Source organism: Panthera pardus, unplaced genomic scaffold (assembly GCF_024362965.1).
Source record: "Panthera pardus isolate Hobbes unplaced genomic scaffold, ASM2436296v1 HiC_scaffold_8, whole genome shotgun sequence".
Lineage (NCBI taxonomy): Eukaryota > Metazoa > Chordata > Mammalia > Carnivora > Felidae > Panthera > Panthera pardus.
The window spans coordinates 18,759,147-18,781,165 of NW_026527013.1; the positions used below are offsets into that span (position 1 = coordinate 18,759,147).

General features: G+C 50.3%; 1 protein-coding gene across 2 annotated transcripts in view; it reads left to right on the forward strand.

The window, feature by feature from the left end:
* The window catches only part of BSN (bassoon presynaptic cytomatrix protein), a 92,764-nt gene that overhangs the window by 33,100 nt on the left and 37,645 nt on the right, over positions 1–22,019 (forward strand). For both annotated transcript variants that reach the window (XM_019416824.2, XM_019416823.2), the window contains exon 2: positions 21,163–21,571. In XM_019416824.2, the coding sequence (XP_019272369.2) occupies positions 21,163–21,571 (409 nt within the window). The remainder of the gene's footprint in view (positions 1–21,162; positions 21,572–22,019) is intronic.

Below are 22,019 nucleotides of genomic sequence, written 5' to 3' on the forward strand. Positions count from 1 at the left end.
CACTGACCTCTGTCAGCTCTTACGTTAGAGTGCCCTTGAGTTTATTCTCAGATGTCAGAAAGGGGAGCATCCACTGCAGGGATGGTTTCCTCAGAGCTTCCTGGCCTGCTGAGCCCTGATGCTCTCCTCCGTGTCCCTGGTGGGAGAGCAAGACAACTCATTCTGACTGAATTGGCTCTCTGAGGACAGGTGGCAATGCTTCAGGTCTGGAGGGGTCATGGGAGCATGAAACTATATGGGGGAAGGGGCACAGGTTTGGGGAAAGAGACCTAGGTACCATCGCTTAGCTTTATGCCGGTGATTTCCTCTCTTTAAATCTTGGCTTCCTCACCTGAGCCTCCTCTGCAGAGCTCTTGGGAGGGTAACTGAAACGATGAATGTGAAGGGTCTGGCACGTGCTAGAAATGACCAGTTTCCTTGCCCCTCCCCCACCCTGGTCCACCTTGCTCTCTTCTGTGCACTGTCCTCTTTCATCAGTGACAGATCGTTCTGGTGTGCAGAGTGAAAGAAGAGGTGTGTTGTGAGTCAGGGGCACAGCACAGAAGATGCTGACATCCCACGCAGCTCCCTGCAGAGGGGCGGTAGCGCTGCGGGTGGAGGAGCCTCGTGCTCAATCAGCAGATTGGCCTGACCCACTTGGCCGCTCACGTACTTGCCTCTCACTGGGCAGCTGGGGCCTGGCCTTCCACACCTATAGGAGGGGCTGTGCCCATCAAGTCACGCCCCCTCCACTGCTGACTCCTCCAGGACGACCAGTCGGGGACTCTGGAGGGGCAGGGGCGCTGCTCTGCAGCTTTCCTGTTCTGCTCCAGTCCCCAAGACATTGTTCTCTGAGCTGTCACAGAAAGTGCTCTTGCCTCCATGACTCTCTCTACCTCTAGGTAGTGTGCTGCCTGGCCAGTGTGGGGCCTCAGTGGACTCCTCCTCCTGTGGGGCCAGTTGAAGAGGCTGTGTGGCCCTGCGAGCAGATGCCACCAGCTTTGCCTGTTTCCTCCTTCAGTTTCCGTACTACACAGGGTGTACCACGGGAGTTGCCTGTTGAGGTTGCCACTCTAGGCGACACGGGCCTGTCAGATTACACCATGATTACTGACTTAGCAAGTGACCAGAGCCTTGTCCAAGGGGACCCCTGTGTGTGAGTAGTGCTGAGTGGCCCCTGCTGCATTGCTGGAGATGGCCCAGAAGCTATTCCCTGCAATGATGCCAGTAGCTCTGAAGGTCCAAGGAAACAGATTTCCTGGTGACCATTCTTTTAGCAGGTCTTTGGTGAGCCGTGGCTGCTGTCACTCTGTGCCTAAGCTCAAGAACCAGCTCAGCCCAAATAGGCGATTGGCTGACCTTGCTGGCTCCCAGCTAGCGTAGAATCCCCCACACCCAGACAGCGCTGTATTTTGGGTTGGGTCTTTCCCTTTCCTGGTATATCCATGAAGCAGCTTTTCCTTCCCAGCAACCAGCACCGGCTTCCTTTGACCCTGTGAGTTGGTTTGAATCACTGGCTTCCGACTAGGCCTATACTGGTCTTCCTGGATCCTCTAGCTTCCTTCATTAGGAATTAGGGAATTCCTTCCTTCAGTAAGAATTAGGCTTAACAATTCTGCCCCTGACTTTGTTTCCCTGACGATGATCCTAGGGATCATCCTATGGCGGTCTGCGGACACCTTCCTTTCCACAACAATGCAGAATTCCGTTATTGTGGCTGGAGCACAGTTTTATTCAACGAATGCACACCAAAGACATTGTGGTTGTTTCCTGAGTTTTACCCTTACAAGTAGTTCTGCCATGTGTGCATGTGTAGTTTGTATTTTTGTACCTGGACCTTATAAGCTTGGGTCCATGTTCAGTTTGTGTCACAACTTCCAGAGAGGAAGCATGATATTTTTTTTAGCATTTAGGATCTTCGAGCCACTGTGCTACAGATAATTAAAAGACCAATAAGTGAAGTTCATTTAGAAGGGAAACAAATTGGAAGTGATTTAACTTGGGGAAAAAGGCTAGGTAAATACTCATTGGGTGCGGTAGAAGCGTCCAGGGTAACTAGAAGGCCCGACAGATGGTGGGAGGAGAGCAAGACTGTGAAGACTTCTGGCATTTCTCAGTGTTGGGTCAGGGAAGGAACAGACACCCACAGGTTCCGTGGTGGATTAGGTGGGACCTGCCTCACGGCGGACAAGGTGGCCAGAGGTGGCTCTCTGCAGCCCAGTTGAGGTGATCTCTGATTTTACTCAGGGAGTCTTTTTTCCCCTCTCCCATCTCTTTCTTTGTTGTAGTGAAATTCCAATAACATAAAATTAACTATTTTTTTAAATGTTTATTTATATTTTGAGAGAGAGACAGACAGACAGAGTGCTAGTGGGGTACAGGCAGAGAGAGAGGGAGACACAGAATCCGAAGCAGGCTCCAGACTCCGAGCTGTCAGCACAGAGCCTGACGTGGGGCTTGAACCCATAAACCGTGAGATCATGACCTGAGCCAAAGACAGACACTTCACCGACTGAGCCACCCAGGTGCCCCTAAAATTAACTATTTAAAAATTTTTTTTTAACGTTTATTTATTTTTGAGACAGAGAGAGACAGAGCATGAACGGGGGAGGGTCAGAAAGAGAGAGGGAGACACAGAATCTGAAACAGGCTCCAGGCTCTGAGCTGTCAGCACAGAGCCCGACGCGGGGCTTGAACTCACGGACCGCGAGATCATGACCTGAGCCGAAGTCGGTCGCTTAACCGACTGAGCCACCCAGGCACCCCTAAAATTAACTATTTTAAAGTGTACGACTCAGTGGCATTTAGTACATTCACAGTGTTGTGCAACCACCACTTCCACCTAGTTCTCGAATACATTCATCACCCCATACCCATTAAGCAGCTGCTCCCATCTCTTCTGGCTGTCAGCTCCAGGCAACCACTAGTCTGCTTTCTGTCTCTACCAATTTACTTCTTCTGGATGTTTCATATAAATGAAATCATAAAATATGTGTCCTTTTGTGTCTGGCCTCTTTCTCTTAGCATAATGTTTTCAAGGCTCATCCACATTGTAGCATTGTAGTATTTCATTCCTTTTGTTTTGTTTATTGAGGTAAACTATACATCACATAAAATTTACCACTTTCACGGGCTCCTGGGTGGCTCAGTCGGTTAAGCATCTGACTTCGGCTCAGGTCATGATCTCAGAGTTCGTTGAGTTCGAGCCCCGCGTTGGGCTCTGTGCTGACAGCTTGGAGCCTGGAGCCTGCTTCAGATTCGGTGTCTCCCTCTCTCTCTGCCCCTCCTCCTCTAGCACTCTGTCTCTCTTTCTCAAAAATAAATAAGCCTTAAATTTTTTTTACCATTTTCATCATTAGTAAGTGTACAATTCGTCAGCATGAAGTGCATTCAGTGTTGTGTAACCACCACCACCATCCGTCTCCACAACTCTTTCCTCTTCTCAAACAGAAACTGTGCCCATTAAACTAGTTCCCCAGACCCCTCCCCACCCCCTGATAACCACTGTTCTTCTTTCTGTCTCTGTGAATCTGATTATCCTAGATACCTCATATCAGGGCAGTCATATAATATTTGTCCTTTTATATCTGACATCTCAGTTAGCATAATGTTCTCAAGGTTCATCCAGTGATAGCATGTGTCAGAATTGCATTTCTTTTTTTTTTTTTTAATGTTTATTCTGAGAGAGAGAGAGAGAGAGAGAGAGAGAGCGAGCGCAGGGGAGGGGCAGAGAGAGAGAGGGAGACAGAGTCCAAAGCAGGCTCCAGGCTCTGAGCTGTCAGCACAGAGTTCCATGCGGGGCCCTGAACCTGCAAACCGTGAGATCATGACCTGAGTGGAAGTCAGACGCTTAACCAACTGAGTCACCCAAGAGCCTCAGAATTGCATTTCTTTTGAAGGCTGAATGATATTCCATTGTGTGTACATGCCACATTTTGTTTGTTTTGTCATCTGTTGACATTTCATCTGTTGGACATTTGGGTTCCTTCCACCTTTTGGCTATTGTGAATAGAATACAGGGATTCTTGCATCTCAGCAGCCTGAGAAGACACATGGATGGGCACTGAGACGGGATGCCAAAGCTTGGGAAGGAGTCTGGAAGCAGGGTCTGCTCCCACGTACCAGGCTTCCCAGCCCGATTTCTACGCATCCCCCTCCCTCCAGGCTTAGTGCCCTGCTGGTGGCTCCCTGCCTGCAACACACACTCACTACAAAGCCTAAGCCCCTGACATTTCTTCCCCTGGGATGCCCCTCCCTGGGCCTCAGCTTGGCCCCTCCCAGGATGTTTGCAAGGCTCTGCTCAGGTGTCCCTCCTCCAGAAGTGCACCCCCCCCCAAACTCACCAGGGTCGTCTTTCTCCTTCCTTATTTCTTAGTATACTTCCTTGTTCTTATTATACTCTGGATAAATCAGACCTACCTGTTTATCTTGGTCTTTGCCTGTCTCCTGTACCATAAGGCAAGTTCCGGCCTTGTCTGCCTTGCTCACTGCTAGTAACCAGTGTCTCTAGTGCATCCAGTGCCAGGCACCCTGTAGCTCTTGATAAGGATCTGGTGTTCACCGAAGCCTCCCACTTGTGCCATTCTGGCTGCCATTGGAGCCCTAATCCCTTCTGTCACTCCCTTTTGTATTTGGACCTGTATTCACCACATCCTCTATCCCAGATACCCCACCCTGTTCTCTGGAACCCCAAACTACCCTGGACCCCCAGCACCTTCCCCAGACGTTCTTTCCACCTTCTGCCAGGTGAGAGCCTGGCTATGCCTGAGTACAGCATTGCCCTCACCCTGCAACAGGCGTCCAGGTTCACATTCACTTGCTTGCTCCCCCTAGCTAGGGGGTCTTTGGGTCTGCTACACAAGCCTGGCCCTCAGACCTGGGTCTTTGCTGTCCTGTCAGCCATAGGCCATATGGTTCTACCTCTGTCTCTCCCTCAGCAATGCTGGGCTTCTATTACTTCCCACTTCCCTAAAGACTTTGGCATCAAAATCCCAGGCTTCCTGCCCACTCTCCTTGCTGTCAAGCCAGGGAAGGAAGGAAGGGAGGAAGGAAGGGCTAATGTTTTCCTCAGTGCCTACTGTGTACCTGGCACCGCTCTCCGTCAGGCTGGGGTGACCCTGGCCCCGCTGTTGGCTCAGTCTGGCCCAGGCAGTCTAGGCATTGTGACTCAGGGCTGGGCTAGTCCCTCAGGGCATTTGGCCTTCCCCTTGGGAGCTGGCCTCCTTGACAGTGTCTTACTCATTACACAATGGCTCGCCATGTGCTGTGAAGAGTGTGATCACAGGTGCTCACATGTGCTCACGTGAGTGTGCATGTGCACACGCACAGACCGGAGCGTGCATAGCCCTGTACACACATGCGAGCACGTGTGCACATGCCACATTCACACAGTGTCTTGTCGTGCTTTTTTCTCAGCTCTTAATCACCACTCTCAGACCCACAGGCAGGTATTTTCCCTATGAGAACATCTGTCTTGATGGTGTTGAAGCCCGAGCAGCTGAGTTGAATGCTCTCAACATGTGAAAATGTGTCAGGTAGGAACACAGGCATCCCTGACCTTCTGTTGCCCAGACACAGAGCCCTGGAAAGGGGAGGAAGGGGAAGAGAATAGCAGAGGGAATCTGCTGGTGGTTGGCCAGAGGGAGGACCTCTCCTGGCCAAAGGTGGCTCTGGCCTCCTGAAAGGGACTAATGCTCTTTGGATGGGGGTTTGGGCCTTAGACTAGGCTGTGGGGCCTTCTGAGAGAGTTAGTTCCCCCCGAACAGGCTGAGCAGTGAGGGGGGAGTGAGCATCAGCCCTTGAGCCAGGAGGGGAGGATGGGAAGTAGGAGTGGTGAGGGGGACACCTCCTGCAGGAAGCCCTCCAGCCTCTCACCTTGCTGGGGAATCTCTAATAGTGGGAGGCAAGCTCCCCGAGTGAGTCTCCCACAAGAGGGATCTTGAAAGGAACCCCCAGCACCTTCTGGATCCTCACAATGTAAGGGAGGAGAGGCAGGAGCCAAAGTGCTTCAGGTAGATAGCAGACTTCTGAGTTAGACCCATAGGAAGTGAGAGGTGAGCAAAACTGCAGGGTAAAGACTGCGGAGTTGGTGCAAACAGAAAATGAGCCACAGTCCTTGGACATTTGTCTGCAACAGGTCTAACAGGGCAGGTAGAACAATGGACGCAATAATGTTGAAGGCTGGAAGGGTACTGGGTGGCTTTCTTTTTAAATATCCTTTAATGTCACAGTGGGAATTACTTAGAGGAGGATATGTTTTTCCTGCTGGAATCTTGAGTCTCACTTACCATCTCTAGATGCCATTCTTTGTAGTTCTGATTTTCTCACACAAGCCCTGTAAAGAATTGCATTCTGTAGATGGACACTTGCTCGTCACTGGCCCCCTCTGGGTCTGGGCATTTGGCCTTGGAGGGGAGAGAGGATGGGAGAGAGGGAGACCGGACCAGGGAGGCGCCCACAGGAGTTGTCCTGCCTGGGGCTGGAGGAGTCTGCAGGAAAGCATGGTGAATTTCCGGGGTTGGGAGCTCTGGGGAAGGCCCCGTCGAGGACGGAGTGCTTGAGCTGGGTTCTGAAGGTTGAACGGGTTTTAAGGAAAGGACCTTCTAGAAAGAGAGCAGAACACAAGCTGGGAGAAGTGATGGTCAGGTGAGGAGCCTCCAGACTCCCTGCCTGAAGGCAGCGCCAGAAAAGGAAGTGGCAGAGATAGGAGGGACCCCATGGTGGAGTGCTTTGAGGGCAGAGGGCCTTTGAGGGCAAAGGGTGGAGTGCTTTGAGGGCAGAGCGGCCTGCAGGGCTGTTGTGTGGTGACCCACCTATGCAGGGTGGGGCTGGTGGCATTTTCCTCTCTCTGGACAGGAAGAGTGAGCACTTAGCACAGGTGGCTTGTGTGAGGCTCTGGGGCTGTGATTGTGTAGTTGCCACAGAAAAACCAGGCTGCTTTCTTTTTTTTAATTTTAATTTTAATTTTTTAATGTTTATTTTTGAGAGAGAGAGAGAGACAAAGCGCGAGCAGAGAAGGAGCAGAGAGACACAGAATCTGAAGCAGGCTCCAGGCTCTGAGCTATCAGCACAGAGCCCGATGCAGGGCTCGAACTCATGAACTATTAGATCATGACCTGAGCTGAAGTCTGATGCTTAACCGATTGAGCCACCCAGGTGCTCCCAGGCTGCTTTCAAGTGGGCTTTCTGAACAACACTCCTGAGCTGGGCCTGCCCTGTGTCTCTGTCCCAGACCTCAGACACCTTTGTCCCCCGCCATGCAGACTGCCTATCATCAGCTGGAGAAGTCTATAGGCCCCAGGATTGTGGCAACACATCCTCCCTCCTCCACGGCCAGTGTGTCAGTCACTGCGGCCACAGAGGACCACCCATTCCCTAATCATTTACGTCAGTTCATTGGTCTTTCAGTCCACAAACACTTACTGAGCCCTGCTCTGTTCCAGGCTCTGTGCTGGGCTCCAAGGACCCTCATGGTGACTGTGTGTGTAGGAAAGACAGATGACCACTTTTCTCTGGAACCCTCTTTCCTCCCCCGTGTCTTCCTCCATGGTTTTCTCTGATTCTGCCAGTCCACATTAATTTCTTTCTCTGGGGCCCCCTGAGGACCCTACACCTGCCCCACTGCGCGCACACACACACACACACACACACACACACACACACACACACACACACAATTTAAGTTCTAATTATTTTGTGTATGGTATGTGGAATTTTATGTGTGAGAACACTTGCTTTGAATTCTTTTTATTGTAATAAATTTGAAATTGTAAAAGGTATTGTTCAGAGGATTTCATTCTCATGTTATAACCTGTCACATCTAGTGCCAAGACTGCCTGGCACCACACCAGGGCTGCTGGCCCTTTGTCCAAGGGCAGGATTCTTTAGCTGTTGGAATAGCCCTGGCCAAGAGTTAGCACAGGGCCCTGGGCTATGGGGGCAAGTGACAGAGGGATGAGTGCCAACAGGGTGGCTCTGGGAGATGAGTGGGGATGGGACCCCTTGTGATGATTTAACTCAGAGCTGAAACTAAGGGCCATGGATAATTCCCAATCATAATTCTCTTTTTAGGTCACTGACAAGTTTTCCCTTTTTGTTGTATAGAAACATAAAAAGCAAGAAAGATATTGCTAGTAAAAAAAAGTTTTTAGGGGCGCCTGGGTGGCTCAGTCTGTTGAGCGTCCCGATTTTGGCTCAGGTCATGATCTTGCAGTTCGTGAGTTTAAGCCCTGCGTGGGGCTTGCTGCTTTCAGCCCAGAGCCCGTTTTGGATCTTCTGTCCCCCTCTCTCTCTGTCCTTCTCCTGCTCGTGCTCTCTCTTTCTCAAAAATAAATTTTAAAAAAACATTTTAAAAAGTTTATAAATTTTTAAATAAAAAAATAGCAGTTCTGATTTCTGGACAGGGAGATTTTTTTAACATGGAGTGGGCAGACATTACTTTGGTATTTCTTTCTCTCCCAAAATACCCAATAGACATAGTTTTTGGATACTACCAGCTTCCCATGAGAAAGGAATCAAGAGGTCTCAGCCAGGTGGGGTTTCCTTAGGAGTCTGGAGGAATAAGCTCTGGGAAGCCTCATACCTTGGGGTGTTTCCAGGTCTAGCAGGGAGCACCGTACCCAGCAGGTGTTCACCCAATTCATGTATTAATGATGCAGACGCTGGGATATCTTGCTAACTGCATTGTTGGCCCTTGTCTTCCTGTGCTTGGAGCAGGGCTGGGTGTGAAGTAGGCCCTTAGCCATCTTTGTGGACTGAGGCTGTGTCCTGGCAACCTCCAAGGGCAGGCTGAGTGCTAAGTCCTCAGCCGTAGGTCTGAAGACTGGGCAGGAATTTGTGGAGTTTTCTGGCTTCTGCCCTACTGGGATTGGCATGGGAGAGTTGGGCCTGTGGCCTCCAGTCACAAAGACTTGTGGTTTTCTCTTAACTATCTCAACTTTCTGGTTTCAGCAGATTTTGGAAGAGAGCTGATAAGCACAACACTATCCCCTTGGTAAAAGGCTGTAGTAGTAGAATTTGCAGGAGCTAGAAGCTGGGAAAAGCTGGCTCAGCTTTATGTAATGACTTCTGACTCCTGATTAGAGCTTCCTAGCCTTAGGAGTACTCCCCCTGAGCCAGAAAACTGGGACACTTCACATCTCAAAATTGTTCCCATGCAGGGTCCTAATGCAGGTGTCTATAAGCCTGGAGCTGGGTGGGGGGCAGGAGCCTCAGTGGCTTTGGCTGGATCAGAACTCCTAGGCCACATTTGGGAGCCATGGCACTTCCAGAAGACAGGGTCCGTAAATGTGAACAGAGGACCAGCACTGGGGCTGAGGCTTTTGAGAAGGCTGTGGAGAAGGGACTAAGAATTTGCCTGTGTGGCCATGTGTCCCCTCAGGAAGCTGAGCCAGGTAGGGGAGTCCATGGGGGTGTCCGACTGGCCTGGAGGCACTCTTGAAGAGGGCTGGAAAAGCCAGGAAGTTCCTTAAAGTGCAAATGCTGTGCATAATGTAAGGCTTGGTGTAGGGGTGTACTGTGATTTGCCCAGACAAGTGTCAGGGTCCTGGGCTCAGTCTTTATGGTGCTCAAAGGGACGGGTCCCTAAGGTTGGTCCCCTTTTTTCTTCTGGTGTCCCAGGTAGGGTCCCTGGGAAAGCCTGGGAGGTGATGAAGAGAACCCTTCAAGGAGCTGCTGACCTGGGGCTTAGCTCTGAGTGGGGACTCTGGTCTGGCCTCTCCCTGTCTCCTCTTCCTTTCTCTGGCCCTTTGAGCTCCCAGCATGGGCCCCCACCTCCCCTGGTTCTTTCAGGAGTCTCCTGTTGATGAGCTCTTACCCAGGTCTGTGAAATATGTGGGAAAAAAGGCATCAGGGCACTGAAAACAGTAACACTTCCCTCCTACTGATTTCTAGCTCAAGAAGCCAGCTCCTTTATGTACTGTAGTAAAACCCAACCTTTGGATTTCTTCCTCTTGGAATTTGTGATAATTGGCTAAACCAGATCTTTGTAAACTGTGAATGATGTAAATATGACTGATTAATTCACCTAAAAGAAGTTGCTTGTTTCAAGCCTTAGCAGGGTCATTTCCTATAAACCTTGCCCAATTACAAATTATTTTTCATCAATTGATTAAAAGAGCCTGTGGAACCTCTGTGTCCTTTGGCAAACACATTAGATTCTGGGCACCCCTGCCCTCATAGAGGGCTCAGTCTGAACTGAAAGACAGATAGTAAACGGTGCCTTGCAGGAGGGTGGCCTTGGGACTGGGCTTGGGGGCACATGTATAGGGAGGGAGGCCCAGGATGCTCCACATCTAAAGCTGGGTTTGAATGGCACTGAGGAGGTGTTCAGCTGTGCCTCTGGAAAGCCTGTGGGCATGGACACAGGAAAGCTGCTGCTAGCTTGTCAAGAGCTCCCAGGCCTCAGGCACTTGTACTGGGGGCATGTGCGTGACAGGCCGGTGTGATAGGCTTGGGCCTGCTGGTCCCAGACCAGGTTAGTCATTGAGGAATTTGGTTCCTAGGAGCTTCTGAAATCAAACAAAAATGCTCATGAATGTGTACTTTTTTTCTTCTTAGGGATGAAATCTAAGGTTTTGTTTTATTTTAATTTTTTTATTTTTTAAAGATTTCATTTTTAGGTATTACACTCAATGTGGGATTTGAACTCACAACCCCAAGATTTAGAGTTGCATGCATGCTTTACTGACTGAGCCAGCCAGGCACGCCCTAAATCTAAGGTTTTAAATTAGATTTATAAAGGGGCCCATGCTTTAGAAAAGTTAGAACTTGCACAGTGGAAAGCCAGAGAAAATGGTATTTGTTTTCGGTTGTAAAATGTCTTCTAGTCAAATATGATGAATTAAAAGAATCTCCTGTTCATTCTCCGTATTGAACTAACGAAAAACTATTGCACTGCAGAGGAAAGTGTTAATATACCTATAAGGGGAGCTAGCCGATCAGGCTGGCCCAGAACTCACCACAATAAGAGTTGATACTAGAAAGCAGAGGGGCTGGACCTGCAAAGTCTTCAGGGAAAGAAAGCATAAACCTAGAATTTTTAAATTATTTAAATCTTTTTTATTTTAGAGGGAGCACAAGTGGGGGAGAGGGGCAGAGAGAGAGAGAGAGAGAATCTCCACACTGAACGTGGAGCCCGACACGGGGCTCGATCTCAAGACTGTGAGATCATGACCTGAGCTAACATCAAGAGCCAGACGCTTAACTGACTAAGCCATCCAGGTGCCCCTGAACCTAGAATTTTATATCCAGACAAACTGTTGTTCAAGTTTAATGACCACAAAGATACTTTTAGATATTGAAGAGCTAGAGAATGTGGTTCCTATGAGCCCTTTTTAAATGAATGAATGGACAAAAATTTCTAGAGAGAAACTCCTTAAGAATGATGAAGGTATGATGAAAGGACTAGTAACCCCTCAATAGAGTCCTTAGAGCAGGAGGATGGTGTCTGCCACCATGTGACTCAGGCAAGCCATCAGCCACACAATGCCCCCTGCCACAAGCACCATGGTACAAGAGACACTCCCAGTTACACCAAGCTTGTGGCATTCGCTGCCCTAGCTGACTGATGCTTACATACGGCTGCCGTGGCTCTGGGAAAGCCATGGGATGGAGGTGAAAATGAGGCTGAAGGGAAGGTCATAGGTAAACACCACATGTATTCTCTGGTCTCTTTCTTGCGGGGATGGATTTGTCCTGAGTTGGGCCTGGCCCAGCTCTCAGTGAGACACTCCAGGATGTTGGGTGTCACTTTAGGCAGCTCTAAGGGTCTGGTTTTGTTTTACATCACGGATGACAGTTCTATGGCCCTACTCCCAGGTTCATGACAGACCTTACTAAGTGATGGCAACAGTCTTTCCCATAGATCTTTCCCAAGCCCAGTGCTCTATGCAGTCACTATCATTTAACAGGGTTAGAGGAAAGTTACCCTTATTTCCCATCCTTGTTCTGGATTCTGGAGATGGGCTGGATCTAAAGGGAACCAAGACCAAATGGGATTGTTCTGAGAGATGCTCAGAACATGTGGGCCCCAGGGCTGGGGAATGGGGTCCCCAGGGCCTGCTTTCCTCACAGTTGTGGACCGGCCCCCACCTGGCTGCCAGCGCTGGTGGTCTCTCCTCTCATGCTGGCAGCTCCCCTGGCCCATGCTGGATGGCAGCAGCTTGCACTCCTACTGGTCCCTCTCGTCACCCTCTCTGCCATCCTGACCCACCTGGCGAATCATCCCAAACTCTCCCTCAGCAGCAGCAAAGCAGTCACAGCTCACTGCCTTAAACATGTTCTCTGCTGGCCCAGATGGACTGGCCTGGCACCAGCTGAAGCTTGTTGTTTGGTCCCAGGAAGAGTTCCAACTGCTAGATGTTCCTAAATGGAAACGATGAGTGGAGGTGGTGGGGATCTTCACATGGGTTTGTCTGCTCAGGGGTGTGAGTACGTGTATGCCCAAGTGCACAAGTATATACTTGCTGCGGGGGCTGTCACCAGGATGGCAAGGTGCTTTGTCCTCACTTGTAGGAGAGGAGCTAATTCTCTGGGGTCTCTTGGGTCTTGGAACCTTACCTTCATAGTGGGGCAGGAACTTCAAGGGGCTGGAAGTTAGGAGGGGAGGATGTTGGCCTCTTGGGGAGCTCTGCGTGTAGCATGACACCCTACCACCACCACCCAGGAACCCTGTGGGTGGTACCTTCCCTCCCCAGCCAGCAGGGCATCCCCTGGCTTCAAGAGAGCAACTCAGAGGCTCTGAGCCTGTGGTCTATGTTTCCTGTCCCATGAAAGGCTCTGAGTGCTGTAGCTGAGTGTTATGGAGACCCTCACCTCTGTGCTGTTGGTCTCAGCAGAGCAAATTCTTTTTGGTTGATAGGTGATCAGGAAGGGGCCTTCCTGACACTGACCTAAGTCCACCTTCAATGGGGCAGGTCTGGGGGCAGGAGAGAATCTGGTCTGGGCCACAAACAGACTCCTTTTAAGATTGGGAGATTAAGAATTTCCTTAGCAGGGGGGGCGCCTGGGTGGCTCAGTCGGTTCAGTGTCCAAGTCTTGATTTCGTCTCAGGTCGTGATCCCAGGGTCGTGGGATCGAGCCCCATGTCGGGTTCTGTGCTGAGCATGGAGCCAGCTTGGTATTCTATCTCTCTCCCTCTGCCCCTCTCCCCCACTTGTGCTCTCTCTCTCTCTCTGAAATAAAAAAAAAATTAAAAATAAAAGAATTTCCTCAGCAGAGCCTCCAAACTGGGGCACACGTGCCAAGAAGGGGAGGGAGATGAGGCAGCCAACTAAAGCTGTGAAAACATTTATATCCTATCTCATCCTTTCAAACTTTTCCATTTGGGGAGGTGTGTTTTATCAGTAATATATGTGTACGTAATCGGTGGATAAGTATTCATATGTTGGGGGTATGCAAACATACTTTATTGATAGGGATGCATGATCAGAAAGGCAGAAGGCCACTGGCCTGGAAACTGGGTAGGTCAAGTTTTTTTGTGTGTGGAAACTGGAATGTTTTTTCTAAAGTCAAACTTTCTGTGTCCTCCCATCCATTCGTGAGAGAATTGCTCCAGGACACACGACCTGATCGTGCTTCCCAAGATTCTGCAACCCTGAGGCGCCTAGCTGGCTCAGTCAGCAGTGCATACAACTCTTGATCTGGGTCGGGGTTGTGAGTTCAAGCCCCACGTTGGGTGTGGAGATTACTAAAAAAAAAAAAATACACAGAAAAACCCAAACCAAGATTCTGCAACCCTTGCTTCTCTGCCTGAATCCACAGGTGCCAGTGGGTGGCCCAGTGGCCCTTCCTGGCATGGGCCTGAAAGGAGAGGATCCTCCCACAGCATCTGCCCAGTCATAATTGCCTATTACAGAAAGGTCAGCCATGAATTTATCAAAACCTTGTTTGAAGCTGTGGGACCTCTTCCGGCTGCTCTGACTTAAGAAAAACAATTTCCCTAAGTTCAATCCCCTCCTGGTGAACAAAGACAGTCATTTATTGGTGTGAAGTATTTCTTTTTTAAATATTCAACTGGAGGCGGTGGGGGGCATGCTCTAGAATGCTGCCATGTGGAACCCAGCCTGGTTTTCCCTCTGGAGCCCGCACTGTCTCCCTGCCTCCCTGCTTCTCCTTCTGTTAGTCTGCTTCAGCCTGAGCAGATCCTCTCTGAGCACAGCTGCCGCAGTGGCTCTAGGCTCCTCCTCACTGTGGACCTGGGCAGCCACATCTCTCCCTGGTGGCCCTGATCTTACGGATGTGCCTGGTGGCTGGGGCATCTTTGGTCAGTGGAGCTTGTTGGCTTCATGCCTTTCCTGGGATATCTGACAGCGGCGAGCCCAGGTCTGACCAGCACAGTCTGGATCATTTCTCCCAGTGGTGGTCATGGTATGGGACAGGAGGCTACTGGGGTACTGAGGAGTGCCAAGGGGGATGCCAACTGAATTGGCTCTGTGCCCCTCCCCAACAGCACCCATGTGGCCAGGGGGGTGGTCCTTCCAGCCCTGCTAAACAGCTTCAAGACTTGTTTCTGATCAGTCAATAGCCTTTAGTGCTGAAAGGGAGGAAAGCTGGTAGAAATCCAGCTATTTTTACCCCCTCTACCTTTCTTGGCTATCTTTTAAAAATATGTATCCCTGGATAAGCCATTTTTAGTCTTCCCTGCTTGGCTTCCAGCCACTCCTTCATATCTCTGCTCTCTCCCTCCTTCTCACCTACTTGTCCTCCTGTGTCTCCTCTGCTTTATGGCAGTGTCCTTCTTCCCTCCTTGCTCACCTGTGCTTATCCCAACCCTCACCAAGCAAGAGCGGTCCCTGGGGCTTTTGGGAGGACCATTGGCCTCATGGAGCCTCACTGCTGATGGTCCAGATCCATGAAACCAGGTCTTCTGTGGGGCTGAACTGTGTCCTACCTGTGGATGTTTCCCTCCCCCTTTCCTTCCTCTCTCCCTTCTCTACCCAGTGGAGACCTTTATTAAGGAGGGCCGCCTGAAGAGGCCCAGGGCTACCCCAGCCATCCTGGTCTCTATGAGACTTGCATCCAGGGATGTGTCACAGATGGAGCTCCTGCATCTCCTGCAAGAGACGGGTGGGTCCTGTGTTGAGCAGGATGGGGAGCCAGCCCTTCTCAGGTCGGTCTGGGTGGGAGAAGGCCTGGGCAGTCACAGGGTGCGGCCCTCATTGGTGTAGACTTTTCTTCTGTGGCTTCTCCAGTGTTGCAGCCTTCAGGCACAGAGATTCTTCGTGGCAGGTTGTTGAATGCTCCTCCTCTGGGAGCTTCTCAAACCCTGGGAGGAGGTTGTGTCTTTTTGTTCTTTCTCTGACTTCTCCATTTCTGGCATCTCTTCTGCTCCCATAAACGTTGGTGCTCCCCACAAATCTTTCCTAGACTACTGCTCCCGTGTGATCTCTGAGGCTTGTCTGTGAATCGAACCCTTAACTCTCCCCAATAGAAATATCTAGACTTCTCTGAATTGAATCCAAGCCCCGACCCCATCTCCTGATACCTCTTGTACCTACCTCCCCACATCAACAAAACCAGATCCAACCTCATGATTTTGCCATTTTATTCCCCATTCTCTGCTCACCGACTGGCTTCTGTCCCTGGACCCCCAGTCTCAATCAAAAGGATCATTCCTCCTCAGACCTCAAGCCAGAATACCTCTGCTGAAACTTCCCTCCCTCTCACCCTATGGACTGTCTCTTGGGCTATTGCCGATTTTTCACTGTTTCCCTGCCTCTAGTGTCTCCTTGACACACAGCCAGAGCACTCTCTTGTTTGAAAACCTTAGAGGCCCTATTATTCCCCTGGCCTTTCCCTTTTTAGCTCTAAGCTTGCCCATAGTTCAGGAAGTTCAGACCACAGGATTGCTGGGAGCTGTTCTAGGTGCTGGGGATAGCACTGGCTTAAACCTGCCGTGCCTGCCCCCAACAGCCACCCAGCCTGAGCATGCTCTGTCATGTCTCTGAGCCTTTTCATGTGCTCTCACCTCTGCCTCCCTTGCCCTTTCACCTCAAGGAGAAGCCTCATCAGACTTCTGTCCCTTCCCTGGACCGTGTGGAGGCATGTCGTGCGGTGATTTGTTTGCACATCTGTCTCCCCTCTAGACTGTAGGCTCCCAGAGGACTGGATCCCTGTCTGATTCACTTTTTTAAAAATGTATTTCAATTAAATATTGAATAGGTATTTCTAAAGAATGTAAGAGTACTTATAAAATATGTATAAGATGTAAAGGATACAATACAATACAATGAACACCTGTAGACCACCTTCCATTGTCAGAGACATAGTTTGTTCATACCGTCAATACCTATCATGGGGCCTGGAACTATTCCAGGGGTCAGCAGGTGTTTGTGAATGACTACATGCCTGAATGAATGAATGAATGAATGTTAGTTTTCTCTGTGAGTCTCTCAGCGCTGCTGGGCAAACTCCATGTGAAGTGGTCCCAACTGAATCGTGTTGCTGCCTGAGGTCAGTCCCACCCTGTGAGCTCGCTGAACCGCTTACACATCTTTCCATTTACTTTGCATATGTTTATTGAGGGCTTGCTCAGTACCAAGAGTGGTGGGGGGACTGGGCTGCAGTGGGGAGCAAAATGTCAGAGACCTTCTCCTAGGGAGCTTCCACTTAACCAGCTCTTCAGAAGAGAAAAAAATAATCCAAAGAGCCCAAAGTGCAGTGCTGCCTACCTGTCCACAGCCTCACTGTGCTCCTGAGAGTGACAATGTGCGACAGTGGTTAAGGACAGGGACTGCAGGCCTTGATACAAGTCATGATGGCTTTGCAAGTTATATAACTCCTATGTGTAGCAGTTTCCTTGTCTGTAAAATGGGCAAAATGGGTCCTGTCCTGTGGATTTGCTATGAGGCATAAAGGAGTTAATATGTGATAGGTGCCTGGCACACAGTGGGGCTCACAGTAAGGCTCAGTTGGCATCACCACCACCATGGTGAGCAGAGTATTCTGTATGGTGGGACTGGGGGTGCAGCCAATAACCAGAGAGGACTCCACTATCATTTCTGCAGCTCTCTCCAGCATGAGCTCAGATCCAGGGAAGGGCCGAGTACCATGCTAGTCACGTGCCATGCCTTGTTTCCTCAGCTCTAACACACTTTTGGGCCACGTTTGCTTTTCTGAGTCATGATGTGCCTACAGCCAATCTATTCTGGAAACACAAGTTGTGTGTCCAGTGTGTGCTAGGCACTGTGCTGGGCTCCAGGATGCAGCTATGGAGGTAGCACACAGAGGCCCTGCCCACAGAGCTGACGGTCTAATGTGGGGATCACAGAGGATACACAAAAGCAATACATATGATGAGCTGGAAGGTACTCAATGCCATGGAGAACAAAGAGGCAGGAGGGACAGAAGCTACATTTTATTTTTTTTAAGTTTATTTATTTATTTTTTAACAATCTGTACACCCAACGTGGGGCTCGAACTCATGCCCAGAGAGCAAAAGTCACATGCTCTTCCAACTAGCCAGGTGTCCCAGAAGCTTCATTTTAAATAGATCAGGGAGAGTGTCCCTGAAAGGATGCCACCAGCACAAAGACTTGAGGGAGTGCAAATGCCTGCAGATGTGGATGCCCAGAGGAGAGTGGCCTGGCCTAAGGGAAGTAGAAGGAGGGAGGGAAAGAATAGTAGGGGATGGGGCCAGGGGGAAAGGGGCTGTATCTCGTGGGCTTGCAGGGGCCATTGTAAAGCCTTTGGATTTTCTTCTGGGAGGGAAAAGAAGTGTTGGAGGGTTTAGACAGAGGAGGGAAGTGGCTAATTTATGTATGTAGAGGAGTACCCTGGCTGCCATGCAGAGAAGACCACAGAGGGGTGAGTGAAAGCAGCCTGGCTTGTGCAGAACTGAAAAAAAGAGGGGACGGTGGGGAGAGAGGAGGCAGTGGGAGTGGCCAGACTCTGAAGCCAACAAGATTTACTGAGGATTGACGTGGATGGGAGAAGAAGGGGTCAGAGATGGCACCAATGGGAGGCTGGGAAACGCACATATAGGGGAAGATAAGAGCTCAGCTTGGATGCTTCAGGTTTGGGATGCCTATGCATATGACATCTCAGTCAAGATGCAGAGTCTGCAGTTAGACCAGTGACAGGTTCAGGGAAGAGGACTGGGCCAGAGACAGTTTAAACAGGGAGAGAGTTTAAACAGGTGTGGCCAGGAGGGAGGAGGAAACCTGGGAGAAGGAGGTGTTCCAGAAGGCAAGTGGAAAACTTATCTCAGGAAGGAGGGAGCACTCAGCAGTATCCTGTGGTGCTGCTGAAGTGAGATGAGAGATTGAGAAGGGATTGTTGGATTGATAATGTGGAGGCCGTTGGTGACTGTGACCATAGCGGTTTCTGTAGAAGGGTGTGCAAAAGCCAGGTTGGACTGGGTTGAGAGGAAGGAAGGGGAGGAGCAGAGAAATGGGGCAGTAGCTAAAGGGGAAAGTGGGTCAAAGTTATTTAATTAATTAACTAATTAATTAATTAATTTTGCGGATGGGAGAAGCATGTTTGCATGGTTATTGAAATCATCCAATAGAGAGGGGAAATGGTTGATGAAGGAGAGGAGGTGGTTTGTGAAGGTAAGAAGTGGGATTTGGGAACAGGAGACTGGCAAATATTGGGGGACAGACGTCGAGCGGCTGTGGATGTGCAAATTCTCCTCTAGTAGCTCCCACTTTCTTGGTGAGATGGCATGCAGGTTGTCAGTGACAGTAAAGAGAGGGAGAGACATACTGGAGGCTTGAAGATCATGGAGAAGGGGTGAGGAATCATCCAGGAGGATGGAAAAGAGAAGGGATCGCGGACAAGCAGCTCGATCGCCAGGTGTCTCCTACAGCCACCGTGTTGGTGTGTGCACACACATCAGGCCCAGGTGCAGGGAGCCCTTGCAGGACAGACTTTGCTGGGCCACAGAAGGCATTGTTTGCTTAGTCATTGTCACTCTGGCTGAGCTGAAAGTTAACTTGAATCTGGATCTCTGTCACACAAATTTTGTCCCCAGAAAGACTACATGGCGATACAACATTGAATTAAAATGCAACTGTGTACACAGAAGATTGCCTGTCACAGACCAGGCAACTCACAGACAGTAGAGATGGCTACATTCCTCAGAAAAAAACTTCAGACCTTACACAGCCTGGGAAAGGGACTGCAGCCCCTCCCTCCACATGGTATAAAGGGCTCTCAGTAGCTTCTGATTAGCTTTCAGGGGCTCCTTTTTTTTTTTTTTTCCCTTTTAATTTTAATTCCAGTATAGTTAACATACAGTCAGGTGCTGCTTTTAAATTCCAGCCCCAAATCATTCAAATAAAAAGTGAAATTATAAATTAACCAAGTGGGAATCTTTCTTTACCATGCCTAGAAATTAGTCTGCTGGAAGGCCGTGGAGCCTAGGTTCCAAGTGTGGCCCAGAGATGCTGCGGCCACTAATACTGGGCCTCACAGCTGGTGGCAAGATGGCCCAGGGGGGCTAGACTCTCAGGTTCTGGAGATCCTATTGAAGACGAAAGTGGCAGGTCTGTGAGATGGGATGGATGGGTGGGTATATGCTGTTGTTGGTTGATGAAAGAAATGTTTGATAGACATGTAATAGTGTTTCTTTTTTCTGGAAGAGTCTTTATTAGACCGAAGGTGTGGCTCTCCCCCCACTGTTCCTCAGAAGGGAGGAAGAATTGCAGACAGTCTTGGAGGAGGCCTCCCCAGGTGGGCTCCTCGCCCCCTGCCCCACCCCCACCCCCGTCTGAAATGGCTTGTTTTAAGACATCCTACCAGTTGGCCCCTGAATCTTTTTTGCAAGCAGATGGCTTTCATCTAGGGGCAGCAAACTCAGAATCCCCTCCTGTCAGTCAGTCAGACCCTAGGAGGACACAGGGCACTAGGGCAGATGGCGCCAGGGTGGCCTCCCTGCAGGCAGCTGTGGTCCAGCCTCCACAGTGGCGCTCAGCCAGTCTGTCCTGTCTCCTGGGTGCCAGTATCCACCCAGATGAATACACACTGGAACAAGGATAGAATTTCAGGGAAGCCATATAAAACATTGCCTTTGGCTTTTTGTGCTCAGCTTCTTTCAAATTGGAAAAGGAAAATGGGGAAAAGGAAAATAAGGAAATTGAGTTTAGCTTAACTTTCTACCTTACTGAACTACTCAACTCTGCGGGCTTCCCTGCAGCTGCGCCAGGTCAGAATGGAGATGGGGGTCAGGTACATTGGACTTCTTCTCAGTGGTTCCTCAAGGGCTGGATCCTAGGACCGCAACCCCACCCAGCCTTGTACTAGCGGAAGAGTAACACTTCACCCATCTCGATGGACTTGGTCTAGCATCAGGCCTGCTGGTGAGCTGCCAGAAAGTAGGTTCCTTTGTCACTGCTGGAGATGGCATTAACTAGGTAGGCATTGGGATGCCTCCCCCACCCATCTCCAACTGTCTGGGGTCAGCCTTTGAAGGGAACAAACCAGAACAGACCTGCCAGGGCAATAGCTCTGAACTTGTGCTGTATGTTGGGATCACCTGGGGAGGGAAAAATACTAATACCAGGGTCCTGCCCCCACAGATTCTTTTTTATTTATCTTTTATTTTTGAGAGACAGAGAAAGACAAAGTGTGAGCGGGGGAGAGGCAGAGCGAGAGGGAGACACAGAATCCAAAGCAGGCTCCAGGCTCTGAGCTGTCAGCACAGAGCTGATGCAGGGCTCAAACCCACAAACTGCGAGATCGTGACCTGAGCCGAAATTGGATGCTCAACCTAGCACCTCAGGTGCCCCTGCCCCCACAGATTCTGATGTAATTTGTCTGGGGTATAATCTGAGAATCAGAAATTTAAAAATAACTCCAGGTGTTTCTAACGTATAGATTTAGAGCCTTGGTTCTTTAAAGTGTGGTCTGCAGACCACAGTATAGGTATCACCTTAGAGATTCTTAAAAATGCAAACCTCACACTAGACTTGCTGAATCTGAATCTGTACTTCATCAGGATGTAGGAGGGGAACTCAAGATTCTACCACATGACCTGGTGCTGAGGGTTCAAATGGGAGACGCTTGTCAGCGCTCAGCATGGGACACAATCAGCACTCAGCAAATGGTAGCTGTGATGATGCCACTGGGCAGGAAGAGGAGAGCGGAATGGGGCTCGGCAGGGTCACCGAGCTTGATAGAGCCCCCTGCAGGCTGCTTCTCTGAGAAGTGTCTCTAACATAGTGATTTTCAATGTCATTTCAGCGTTTCCAGGAGACTGGACCCCAAGGAGCCCCCGGGTAGCCAGAGAGCAGCTTCCCCAACCCCGAAGCAGGCTTCTGCTACTGCTCCCGGCCGCGAGAGCCCCCGGGAGACGAGGGCACAGGGCCCAGCAGGCCAGGAGGCTGATGGCCCGCGCAGGACACTGCAGGTAGACAGCAGGACGCAGAGATCAGGGCGGTCGCCCTCTGTGTCACCGGACAGAGGCAGCACCCCCACATCACCCTACTCCGTCCCCCAGATCGCCCCCCTTCCCAGCAGCACGCTGTGTCCCATATGTAAGACCTCGGACCTCACGTCGACCCCCAGCCAGCCAAACTTCAACACCTGCACCCAGTGTCACAACAAGGTCTGCAACCAGTGTGGGTTCAACCCCAACCCTCACCTCACCCAGGTAACCACTTTCTGCGCCGGCTTCCCCCACCTACCTTCCCATGCCTCCCTCGGTTCCCTTCCCCTCTTTAACCAACTCTCTTTTCCTGGTTGTTTCCCTGAGCCACCAGCATTTGTGTCTTCCTGGCTCAAGATGTGGTAGCAGAACAGGCCTGGCCACAGATCTCCTGAGGGATTCCTGCACCTCCTGAAAGCTTGGGCAGAGTCCCAGAGTAGAAGATGCTTTTGTAGCTGGTGTGAGTTTGACCCAGAAAAATGGCCTTAGAGAGGGCCAAAGACAGGCTTCCGGGCAACTTTTCTCAATGGATACTCATTTGGAGAGGGCTATAAATAGCCACAGGCTGGAGGGGAGGCAGATTTCCCTGGCTCTAGGCCAGCCTCCTTCCCTGACAGTGGGCACTGGAGGGGGATGCTGGTGAGGGAAGCAAGGTTTTAGGGGAGGCAGGAAA